This window comes from Crocodylus porosus, unplaced genomic scaffold, assembly GCF_001723895.1.
Source record: "Crocodylus porosus isolate Cpor-Errol unplaced genomic scaffold, CroPor_comp1, whole genome shotgun sequence".
In the NCBI taxonomy this organism is placed as follows: Eukaryota; Metazoa; Chordata; order Crocodylia; family Crocodylidae; genus Crocodylus; species Crocodylus porosus.
In genome coordinates this window covers 547,390-558,931 of record NW_017728899.1, presented here as the reverse complement: position 1 = coordinate 558,931, position 11,542 = coordinate 547,390, and the positions used below count along the sequence as shown (strand labels likewise).

At 56.3% G+C, this 11,542-nt stretch overlaps 1 protein-coding gene across 1 annotated transcript; it reads right to left on the bottom strand.

Moving 5' to 3' along the window:
* Positions 1-2,990: 2,990 nt before the first annotated feature.
* Positions 2,991-11,536, bottom strand: PTGDR (prostaglandin D2 receptor). The gene is made up of 2 exons (XM_019556610.1): positions 11,452-11,536; positions 2,991-5,050 (listed from the first exon to the last, which is right to left on the bottom strand). The coding sequence occupies exons 1-2, from the start codon at positions 11,488-11,490 to the stop codon at positions 4,796-4,798; spliced, it is 294 nt and encodes a 97-aa protein (XP_019412155.1). The 5' UTR covers positions 11,491-11,536; the 3' UTR covers positions 2,991-4,795.
* Positions 11,537-11,542: the final 6 nt, after the last annotated feature.

The window sequence follows — 11,542 nt, the reverse complement described above, 5'->3', positions numbered from 1 at the left end:
AGCAAGTCCCATATGGGGCTTTCTTTCCCTCCCTACCAAGGAGGAGACAATTTCCACGAGCTGTGCTTTTCCAGATGACAATCAGAGGTCATGTCTGCATAAGCAAGGGGTTTGACCTTTGGGGTGAACAGATCTGGTACAACTGGTGCCTAGACTGTAAGGTCTCTCCTCCTGTTATTGCAAGAGGTGCTTAAAGCGATCTTCAAATGGAAACTTCCACAAGGGTTTGACCTGGTTCAGCTAAAGCAGTGCAAGGGGGTGTATGTGTAGGCAGACCCTCTGCCCCAGAAGGGTGACTTAGTAGGTGACATATGTGTGAAAATGAAGAGAAACATGAAGTTAGATTGAGCAGGTTTGTTTTTAGACCAAGTGTGCCGCTGCCATAGCTAAGGTATGGGGGACACATTGACTGGGGAAGGCTGATGCTCCTGCCAGGACTTAGAAAACCCAGAGGTTCCTGCCAAAGGGTCTTGCTCTTCTGCTTGGGGACCTGCCAGTCACCAGGTTTGGGGTCAGGAAGGAATTTCCCCCCTTGGTCAGACTGGCATGAAGCCAGGCAGAAGGCAATAGTACCCTGGTGCCTTTATAGTCTGGTATGGACAGCAGGGTTTTGCTTTCTTCTGTAGCGTGAGATGTGGTGCTTTCCCCAGGGTCCTTTTTGGCCATTGCAAGTGGCAGGGTGTAGTCCGTGCCCTTGCTTGTCCTGCTCTTGTCTGCAGTCTGTTGTAGGGTGTTTTTGGTGTTCCTGGCTTTGTGCCTGCTACCGTTTGCCTTTGCATGCCCAGGCCTGGACCCAGTACCCTGGGAGGTCCCTCTCAGTCCTGTATTCCCATGACATCAGCTGCCTGTTGGATGTGGGTCAGTTAGATACAGGGTGTATGTGGTAATGGGGAGGGTATAGCTAGCACACACCCCAAATGCTGGGTGCAAACCTGGTGTGACCGCATGCCAAGGGCATAGAGGTGGGGAGGAGGTAGCTAAAGAAGGGTGTTACGTTAAGCAAACTTCCTGCTGAAAGAACCTTGGATTGAGCCAAGTTTGGTTCAGAGCACCCCCAAAGCTGGGGGTCGGGGGGGCAGGTGAGGCACTGCTGTCTCCTTGCTCCTCTGTGGCTGGAAGAGCCAGAGCCTGGTTCACCTTCCCCTGAGCAGTATTGCCCAGAGCTGGTCCAAGTTACCCTTCCCGTGCACTGCCCCACAAGGCCGTCCAGCGAGGGTTCCCGGCACAACCCGCAAAGAACAGCGCACCGTGGGCAGGGACCATGGGGCTGGCCCTGAGTGCATGAGCTATACAGACCCCGTAACTGTCCCTCACTTCTACCCTCCTGAAATGTGCACATTAATGATCTCCGAAGCGATTTGACACAAAGCAAAGCTCACACCTGGCCTGCATTTAGTAACGTGTCCTCTCTCAGGGCAGTTGCAACCCTGATGCTGAAACAAGAGCAGCAACTCTGTGCTTGATGGCCATAGGACCTTGCAGAGGGGTGCAGGATGGCGCTCATCCGGTCTCTTCTCAGCTGGTTTGACCCAAAGCCTGTTGCAACCCGAGTGCATCTCCACTGACCGTGCACCAAGTTCCTAATGGGCCATGTTCAGTGCAGGAGGCATCTGGCATTGGTGCTAAAGTAAGGCTGGGACAAACCATGCGATAGATCAGGGCAGGACCCCCAGGGAGGCCGCAAGCTCATTGTGTTGTACTTTTATATCGGTGCTTAAGTATCACTGGCTTCTTATGCAGATTGGGGGCTATTTCCCCTGGGCCAGTTTTCCAGGGAGAGCCCCTGGGATACCTCGATCCTCTGTGCCAGAAGACACAGGCAAAGCTCCTGCTGATGACTACAGGGATTTGACTCATGAACTGCCCCAGACTGATACTGGGCTGCGCCGCCCTTGGAGATTGAAAGTACCCTCTCTGGCTGCCACGGACCGGATGCCCGGGAGGGGTCACCGCCAGCACCCAGGCCGGCAGGTAGGCAAAGGTGTTGAATCTGCACATGTGAATGTTAAGTGTGGAATCTGCTCATGCTAATATGTGTATAGCTTTCCTTTATGTTTCCAAGATATTCTGTGCCTGCCACTCGTGTCCACATTTAATTGTCACTTATTTGTGAACGCCTCGGACAAACGTAACACAGGCAGCCAGAGACACCTGCCCAGGGGCCTACTATCAGACGGCATGTTATTAAGATGCAGCTGTTTCTCTGCCCCCCTCCACCCAGCAAAGTTTCTTTGTAAAAGACAATGAGCTCCGAGCTAACAGCAGCTCCCAGCTGAAGCCCGAAGCAAGGAGGTCCCCACTGCACAGGGGTCTGGAGCTCAGGGATGCACCCCAGGGAGCAGGTCATGACAAATCAAGTCCCGAACCATTGGCAGCAGCTGGAGGGATGCACTGGAGCAACCTGTGTCCTTAAACCATCTCTGAGCCCGCAGGGCTGTGTCCCCCTCCCGAGACACTAAGGGGGCTTGGCTCTGATTGCCAGAAGCAGCGACTGGCGCAGTCTTGGGGGCTCAGAACTGACGGTGCCACTATGCAGAGGACCCACATTCACACACAGCACAAAGAGCTGGGGTCTCAAACAGGCTGAACACCCACAGCTCCTGGTAATATCATTTACCCTGGGAGTACTCAGCACCTCTGAAAACCAAGTACACAGGCAAGTGCTGAAATACGGCAGGGGCCCAAGCCTGCTCATGTAGGCTCCGTTTCATCCTCCTGGTTTGAAACTAGGCCCGGGACCAGCCCTGGGCAGTCGCTGCCACCACTTCTTGCAGCCCCTGCTCCGTCTTTCGAAGGCCCCCTTGTAAGCACACAGCTTTGTACGTGGAAGGCAGAGGGGTTTGTGCAAGAGTCCAGGTAGGAGCATCAGCAACCTGCAGTGTACACACCCACCCTCTGGGTACCAGAATCTGACACGTCCCCGAACCGGCGTGAAACGGCTCCATCCGATCTCTTCCCCTGCAGTACACAAGAAAGACTGGCACAGGTTCTGCTTTCCAAGTACTCTCTTTAGTCAGGATACAGCACCACGGCCTGCCAGCGAATGTAACATCACCTCTTACAGTAGAGCCAAGTCCCCCGGGAGGTAAAAATATACTCCTGGTGCCTGTGAGAACTTGGGCCGGGCAGTACAACGGTGACGTTTGCATGAGCTCATGCTTTAAATATATCTTAAGCTCTTTCTCTCAAAGCTACATGCACCAGTCATTAATGACAATTCATGCATGTCAATCATGGCCAGGAAGCCCCAATTAAAAAGACCGTTTGTCTCATTTTGGACGTACCCTGTACTGTGCTTTTTCTCAAAAACCTGCTGTCACGACTAGGGATATCTGCTGCCATAAGTGTGGGACTAGACTAATTAGATGTTTGCTTAATGTGAATATAACATGGTGTAATAGCTTCAAGCCAGGCTATGTAGAACCCATCGGGCAAGAGCATGAATTCCAGCCTGCCTGAATAAATTTGATCGTTAAAGCAAAGTATTCGCTGAGGTTCGTCTACCAAGCAGAAGCCATCCTGGAGAAGGCATGAAGCCGAGCACTGCCTCAAGAAGAGTTAATGTAACAAATCACACCATGTAAAAGGCCTTTCGGAAATATGCTGTGAGGCCTTTTTCACTGACAACATTCAAGCTCTTTTGCTTTCCCAGTATATATAATACATTTCGGCTCTGCTCAGCTGTTTACAGTCTTAAACTCAACTTGGCAAAAGCTCACCCAGCTGCATAACTTAATTCATATGAAACCGTTCCATGCCGGGAGCCTTTGTTGGAGCCAAGTGTCACACACGGATCAATCTCTGCTGGTTCCCACCGGGCCCTGGAGTGCCGTGGTCCTGCACCCAGAACGCTCCTGGCCTGCCAGACCAGAGTCCCGCTTGCAAATCCAGGGCAAGGCGTGGCAGGATAAATAACCCGGCTGCATGCAGAGATAGCTGTCTATGCCCTAGGGATCACCTCTAGCACTGCGAAACCCCACTGGGGCAGCTCCAAATGGCTGCATCAGCTGAATAGCTGACCGTAGGAGAAGCTCAAACATCAGAACTGCCTGATCCAGGACCCCCGCCGCAGGCCAGGCCACCTAGCTTGAGCGGGAGGCACCTGGAGACTGCTGTGTGTGAAGAGGAAGCAGGTGAGGGGCAACGCTCTGCTCGTACCTTGAACTCACACCCCGGGGAAGACTGCCCTGGAGAGCCATTAATCCGAGACACCCTGTCCTGTGCATTTAAGACAGTTTGGGTGTTGGCTGAGGAGAGGGTCACACTGGAGAACTGATTATCCACAGCTTTTGTTTATTTTCATTTAAAGACTGACTTGCCCATTGATGGGGGCAGGTGGGGGCAAGTGAGAGGCGCACACCCCATGCATCCCTGAAAGTCAATGGGCGCCTCCATGCAGAGCAACTTGTAGTTCTGGGTGCGGGACCTCACTGAAGAATAAGATCCACAGACCAGAGTTAGAGACACTCACCGCATGAGGCGGCAAATGCCTTATTTTCACAGTCCAGATGCTCCGGGAGGCTAAGTGCAGCTATGTCAAGACATTCATCATTACTACCACGGCCCCAGATTGTAGCTCCAACCTGGGACAGGGAATGCGAGCTGCAGCGGGGGGAGAAGCTTCAGGTCCATTGAACGTGTACGCAGCGAGAAGGCAGGTGCTTTCCCTTCCCCAGGGCGCACGTTCACACATCTGAGGCTTTGTGCACACGATCCACTCCTCCCGGTCGCACCCAGGGTCATGGTCGGTGCTGACTGTGGGCCAGTGTGAACAAGGAGCAATACAATATCCCCTTCAAGTCATCCCAGAAAGTGAGCAGCTGCCTGCTGTCTGGCAGGCTCCATGCCCGGGGCACAGAAGCGGAGGCCGGGCAGCTTTCTTGTAGTTCAGTCTCCTGCAAAGTCGGTGGAAAAACATACGGAAGGAGGAGGTGCGGAAGATGATGAACACCCAGGGGTCCACAATGGAGTTCACCGACATGAACCGCAGGGCGGTGAGGTCCGCTTTCTCATTGAAGTCAGGAGCAAAGGCCCCGATGTAGGCACGCACCTGTGATGAAGAACCAGGAAAGCGATCGTGTTAGCAAGCTAGAAGCCAAGTTCTGGGTTCTCCAGTCCTCCCAGGTAGCTTTCACCCCAGGTCAGCCTTCATTATCAGCTGGGTTGGGAAGGACCTCAGGAGATCACATCTGATCCAGCCCCCTGCTCAAAGCAGGACCAGCCCCAACTACAGCATCCCAGCCAGGACTTTGTCTAACCTGGTCTTCAAAACCTCTAAGGACGGAGAGTTCATAACCTCTCTGGGTAACCTCTTCCAGTGTTTTCCTACCCTCCACACGAGAAAGTTCTTCCTAATATCCAACCTCAACTTCCCTTGCTGCAACTTGAGCCCATTGCTCGTTGTCCAGTCATCTGCCCCCACTGAGAACAGCCCAGCTTTGTCCTGACACCAACAGCACGCTCCACTCTAACCCGCCCCATGGACCCAAGGGTAAGCAATCTGCTCCTGTGCAATGAAATTACAGTTTCCCTGGATGCAACTCCACTTCAAACGGATGCAACTCCAGCTCAAGAGTGCTGGTGAGTTCATATCAGCCGCATCTCGCGTCCCACTCATTTTCGTGGTTCCTCTGCAGACACGCTCAGTAGCCGGTGTTGTGCTGAGCCTAACTCTGATCTCTGCTGGATGGGCACAGATCGTGAGTGGCTCTGCTGAAGTCACCGTGGAGTGGACTGGGACAGCATCAAGAATAGGCTTGATATTTTGGGCCATGCAATGGCTACGAACAAACTTCCTCTCAATCGCCGCGGCAGGTCTAAGCAACCTCTCTGCTCCCTGATCAGGGCATCACCAGGGAACTACACAGCCCCTCTAAGCTTTAAGGCAAGACCCCAGTGAGCCCAGCCAGCCCGGTCCCATGCGGAGAGCTCCATCGACAGGGGGTCAGGCAGGGGCCTGGGGCCTTGTCCCCACCTCTGGCGTGGGCTGTCTCTGGAGGGAGGGGAGCGGATGAGCTCTGCAGGCTTCACGCCACCCCAGCCCTTCCCCGCGTCCCAGGAATCCCCTGCAGCGCAGTCCAAAGCGACTGCAGCAGGGAGCAGCGGGGGCCTGGGCTTCACCTTCCCATAGCTCAGGGGATTACCAGTGCGGTCAAGCCCATTTGCAGCAACCCCTGGTAAGAGCAGCATCCACCTACCCCTCCTGTGTATCCAGCCCACGCTCCCTGTAACAGCTCCAGCCTCTTAGGAGCAGAGCTCCCGGACGCTGGCGTGTTGCTACTAAAAGACACTGACTGCACTGGCTCTGCTTTGCAAGGAGACAGCTCTTTGACTTACTGACCCTAGGGCCTGATGCTCATTCTCTTTCCACTGGTGTAACTCCGCTTACACCACGGGACTCATTCTAGATCTCCCCCGGGAGGAGGAGAGACGCAGGCCCTGCTTGTGCAAAAGATGGCTTGAAGAGAATATATCCAAGCAGCGGGTTAGTCTCAGGACAACCCAGAGGACCCCTGGAAGCTGCGAACTGCGTAGCCTGCATGCGAGCGCGCTGTGAGAAGGGCCCTTCTGCCTACAGCAGCGGTGCTCAGCCACGGTGGCATAGCGTGGCATCCGGGGGGTACAGAGATGCTCTCAGGGGTGCCACGCACAATGCTAGCGCTGCGAGGTGTGCAAACAGGATAAACCCAGAGATGTCCAACAGGAGTCCACAGTGTTGAAACCATTCTGCCCTGCGGCAGTCTCTGAGGTCCTTGCAGCAGCAGAATTGCCCTGTTACTTTCTGTAGTCAGGAAATGAGTGAAAACTAAGAGCCGGCATTTTCCAAAGGGTGCCTTGAGTTTAATGGCGGGGGGGGCGCATGAAGCCTCACGAGGTTGGGGACCACCGATCTAAAGCCAAGCCGTGGGAGCAGGACATAACCTGGGGCGTTCTCCTTGCCAGAGGATCAGGGAGCAACCTCAGGAAGTTCCTCCACTTCTCCAGCCTCAACATCCCCCGCTGCAGCTTGAGGCCATTGCTCCTAGTCCTGCGCGCTACGGCCACAGAGAAAAGCTCGTCTCTGTTTTCTCTATAATCACTGTTCAACTAGTTGAAGACCACTGTCAACCCCCCCCAGTCTCCTTTTCTGCAGACTAAACAACCCTAGTTCTTTTAGGCTTTCTTCACGGCTCCGTCGACCCAGGCCCGAGGCCCCTGGCACAGGGGAGGGAGCAGGGGGCTGGGCAGCGCTGGGGGTTTGCACCGCGGCCTATCAGACCTGAACCCACGCCGGGCTGCCCGGGCGCGCGTGAACAGCTGCGCTTGGGAAGGGCTCGCGAGCTCTCGCAGCACGTCCATCACTGAGGTATGCTTGTTTTGGCCGGAGGGAGAACCGCAGCCCTGGGCATGTTCAATACCTGTGATTCTTGGGCCAGAGTCAAAGCCGGACCCATTCCTTCCCCCAGCTCCGCTCTGGTGCCAGGGCAGGCAGCGATCTGAAAGCCACTCAGCAGCTAAACCAGCTTTCCATTTAATGTGATTATTGCAAAATGCCCGTGAGGAGACTAGTTGCAGACAGGCAACGGGGAAAATACCCAAACAGAGGGGTTTTTTTCCCTGTGCAGGGCTCAAAAAAGACCCATCAAATTCAAAAACCCACACTGAATTGTATCACAAACGATTGCACACAGATGATGACTCCTCTTGCGTTTGCACGGGGGCGAACTCGAAGTGACCTCGCTCCAGCAAGGAGAAGGCTGCTGGCGAGTGGGGGAAGCCGAATCCAGCCTACGCTTTACAAAATGCCTCTGCTGCAAAACTGGAAGCGCGCCTCCCCTGGAGCGAGCGGGGGCTGGCCCGGTTCGCGGCGGGCGCCGGGCTCAAGGGCGAGGGAGCCGGGGAAGCGGCTCCCGCTCCTCGAGGCTCCTCCCGGCCCAGAAGCCGCACGCGACGCGAGTTCCCTCTCGCGGGCAAACGCCCCAGGTCGCATTTGAGCTTCGCAGAAGCAGAGAAAATTTGGGTGGGAAGGGAGCTCGGGAGGTCACATCTAGTCCAACCCCAGGGCGTTGTCTAGCCGGGGCTTAAACACCGCCAGGGTTGGAGACTGCACCGCCGCTCTGGGTGACCTGCCCGGGTGCTTCACTGCCCTCCCAGTGAGGAAGTTCTTCCTAACGTCCAACCTCAACCTCCCCTGCTGCAGCTCGAGCCCACTGCTGCTTGTCCTGCCCTCTGCCCGCAGCTCCGTCCGCTGTGCAGCCCCCGGCCGGGAGGTGAAGGCTGCTGGTCAGTCCCCCTCGGGCTTCTCTTCTGCAGGCTCAGTGACCCCGGCTCCCTCAGCCTCTCCTCATAAGCCACGTGCCCCTAACCACTCATCCCGCTGGTCTGCGCCTACAGGGCGGTATTTGATCAGCATTAATGCCACTGCCACAGGACGCATTCAAACAAGCCCTCAGGTCCCCGGGCAGACGGTGGCCATCTCTAGGGAGCCCCAGCCGAGATCGAGGTCAGGAAAACAGGACCGGAGGCTGGCAGCACGAAGGTGGGCCTTTAAGAGGCGTCTCTGTGCCCCCAGATGCAGGCGGGGGCCTCGCAGGGCTCGCCGGAGCACAGAGGTACCTCCCAGCCGGAGGCGCGGGCCAGCGCGGCGGAAGCACTAAGCACTGCAGGGCCCCTGCACGTCCCGGCCTGGCGGCTGCCCATGCGCCCGTCCCTCCTTGCTGGAAGGGAACAGGGCCACGTCCCCCAGCTCTGCGGAGATGATGGGTGGCTGCCGGGGTCGGGGGGCCTCGCTGTCCCCAGCCCGAGGACCCTGGGCTTCCCGGCTCAGGACAGCAACTTTGCACTAAGGCTCCAGCGAAGCCCCCCCCCCCCCGACCCGCACTTCCGAAAGCGCTGGCTGCACTCTTTCACCGCCTACAAGCACGTGGCATCCTTGCACTTTACTCCTGGGGCACGTCTCACCAGGTGCCGGGCTGCGGGGGCAGGCGGGCCAGCACGGCCCTCTCGCCCGCGGAGCGCCGGGCCGGGGTTTGCGGGCTGCCCCGGTCTGAGGCCACGCGGCGGCGGGGGAAGGGGTCCCACCTCCGTGACCACCGGCAGCAGCCGCAGTGCAGTAGGAGAGATCCGAGGCGGCTGTGCACACCTGCTCCCAACCCCCTGTCCTCAAACCGGATTCCCCCTGGCCGGTCTAACCATGATTTCTCATGTAAAACAGGCACCGGCTGCTTTGCCTTTGGACCCGAGCCGCGTTTGTGTTGTGCTCCTCGGCCCCCTCCACTGGAGGAGGTGTCGCAGGATTTCCTCGCTGCGAAAAGGCAAAGACGGATCGTGTGGGACGGGGACGACCCTGCCTCAGGGCAGGGGTTAGACTAGATGGGACCTCTGCGGGTCCCTTGCAGCTCGACTCCCCGTGAGTCTAGGATTCATCTTCTCTCCCCAGGGATGGCTGGACCTTCTCTGCCAATTTAACTCGGATCCCTGTTCATCACCGTACGTCTTGATGAGCTCTCCACCGAGGGCCTGTAAGTCTCCACACAATACTACTACACTGCACACTTGTCTGCTTTCCTAAAAAAGGACAGGAAACTCTGTAGGGGCACCTGGCCAATTTTTATCAGCTTGGAAATCCCTATGAAATCGCTGCTAAAACAATTTTCCGAGAACACACCTACCCAACATTGCAGAAGTGACGACATTTACAGCTACAACACCCAGGCGAAAAGATCAATATGAGAATAGGGCTGAGATCTTCCTAAGCAGATAGCGAGGGGTTTTCTTCCATCTGCAATCTTAGCAGATCTGGAATATCCTTCGGTTTTTTGTTGAGCCCATTTAAGGGTTATGCCGAGAAACGCACTCCTCGCTGGGTCACGCTTCTCAGGCTGAACTCGCACAGAAACAGTGTAGTTGGAGACAGCAAGGGATCAAAATATACTTTGTAGACCAGAGAGCGGGGTTTCAGGTGCGATCCCCAGCAGAGCTAAGGGGGCCCTTCCTTCCAGCCCTGAAACTCGCTGTCTGCCTCCTCATCCTGAACTCTGGTCCGACTGATGCCATGTTGTATACGAGCATAATTCGTGGCAGTCGCGAAATCCAAGGAGCTCACCTGAAGAGGACCCGACCTGGAAGCCGTCTCCCCACCCGAACTTCTCCCCCGCAGATTTCTACGGACTTCTCGGCCGCTCAAAAAAATCGTCGTACGGTACTACCTCTCTCACATACAAGTTTCCTTGTGTTTCTTAAAAGAATGGGTTTTTTTCAAGATCTGTGGTCTGCAGGAATTTTTCATATTAAAAGCTAATGATAACCTACAAAATTACATTTAAGCAAAAAGGAAGTCAGCCTTTCCGAGTCACAGAACAAAGCGGTTACGGCGGGGTGGGAAAGCATATTAAAACTATAACGTTTACTCTCATTTATATCCTCTTCTATGAAACATCCTTAAATGGATTTTTCTCCAAATTTCGTCCCCTAAGTCACTTCTTTACAGCAAGAACTCTCATTTCCTTTTCATCGTGTAATTGTAGAAGGCACCTGGGACTATTAAAACATCCCTCGTACTAACGGGCATCATGTAGCTGGGTGCACTTTGATGCACTGACACACCCTCTCCTCCAGCTGGACCTTTTATACACAAAACAGCATTAACCACAGTAAAAAGAGGCCACGAGAGGTGGTGAGCCACAAGCCAGGCGGGGCAGGGTCACACCCTGGAGACTAACCGGGTCGGAAAGGCACGAGCTTTCCTCGGTAAACAGGATGCATCGATATGAGATGCATAACATACTGGGTTTCACCAGTTTCCATCTCCTTGTAAAATGACATGTAGCGAAGGTGCGAGCGCCGTTCGGGTCTCAGCCTGCACGCTTAACAAGACCCTGGCTCAGACCAGCCAGCCCACAGAAGTCAGCTGAACTAACGCACGCGGCCAGCGACTCAGCTGCACCGGCACTGGCGGAAACTTCCGAGTGAGCGGAATCGGTGTAGTTTTCTGTGACATCTATATGTGCGCACCGCGCAGTGGAAAAAATCAGCATTCGGGAGAAGGGAAAGGGAGGAGAAGCGCAGGCAGTGCTAAGGTGCTCCGCGGAGGGGTTTAGCCCCCTCCCGGTGTCACACGGAGCACTGCCGAGCCCGGACTTCCAGCCCCGCCTGGAGGCGCGGGGCAGCGAGGGAAGACGCGGCGTGTTCTTCCGCGCGCGCCAGGGCAGGAGGGCCGTGGCGGCTGAGGCTGGGGCGCCCCGGGCCTGCTCAGCGCAGCTCGCCCGGCTCCTGCCGCCCGGGCTGTGCGGCCGGCGTGCGGCGAGGGAAAGGAGCGGCCGGGCGCCGCTGCCCCGGCGCTGCAGGGCGAGCCGCAGCGGGGCCCGTTCAGACAGCTCGCGAGCCAAGCGCTGGGTGCGCGGCCACGGTCCCCTCCCCGTGGCCGAAGCATCGCCCCCCGGCACGGGGAGGGCAGGACGCGGCCGTACTCACGACGAGCGGCAGGGAGCAGACGGCGAAGAGCGCGGCCATGAGCGCCAGCAGCACCACGTGGTCGAGCTCGCGGAGGCCGCGGGCGGGCGCG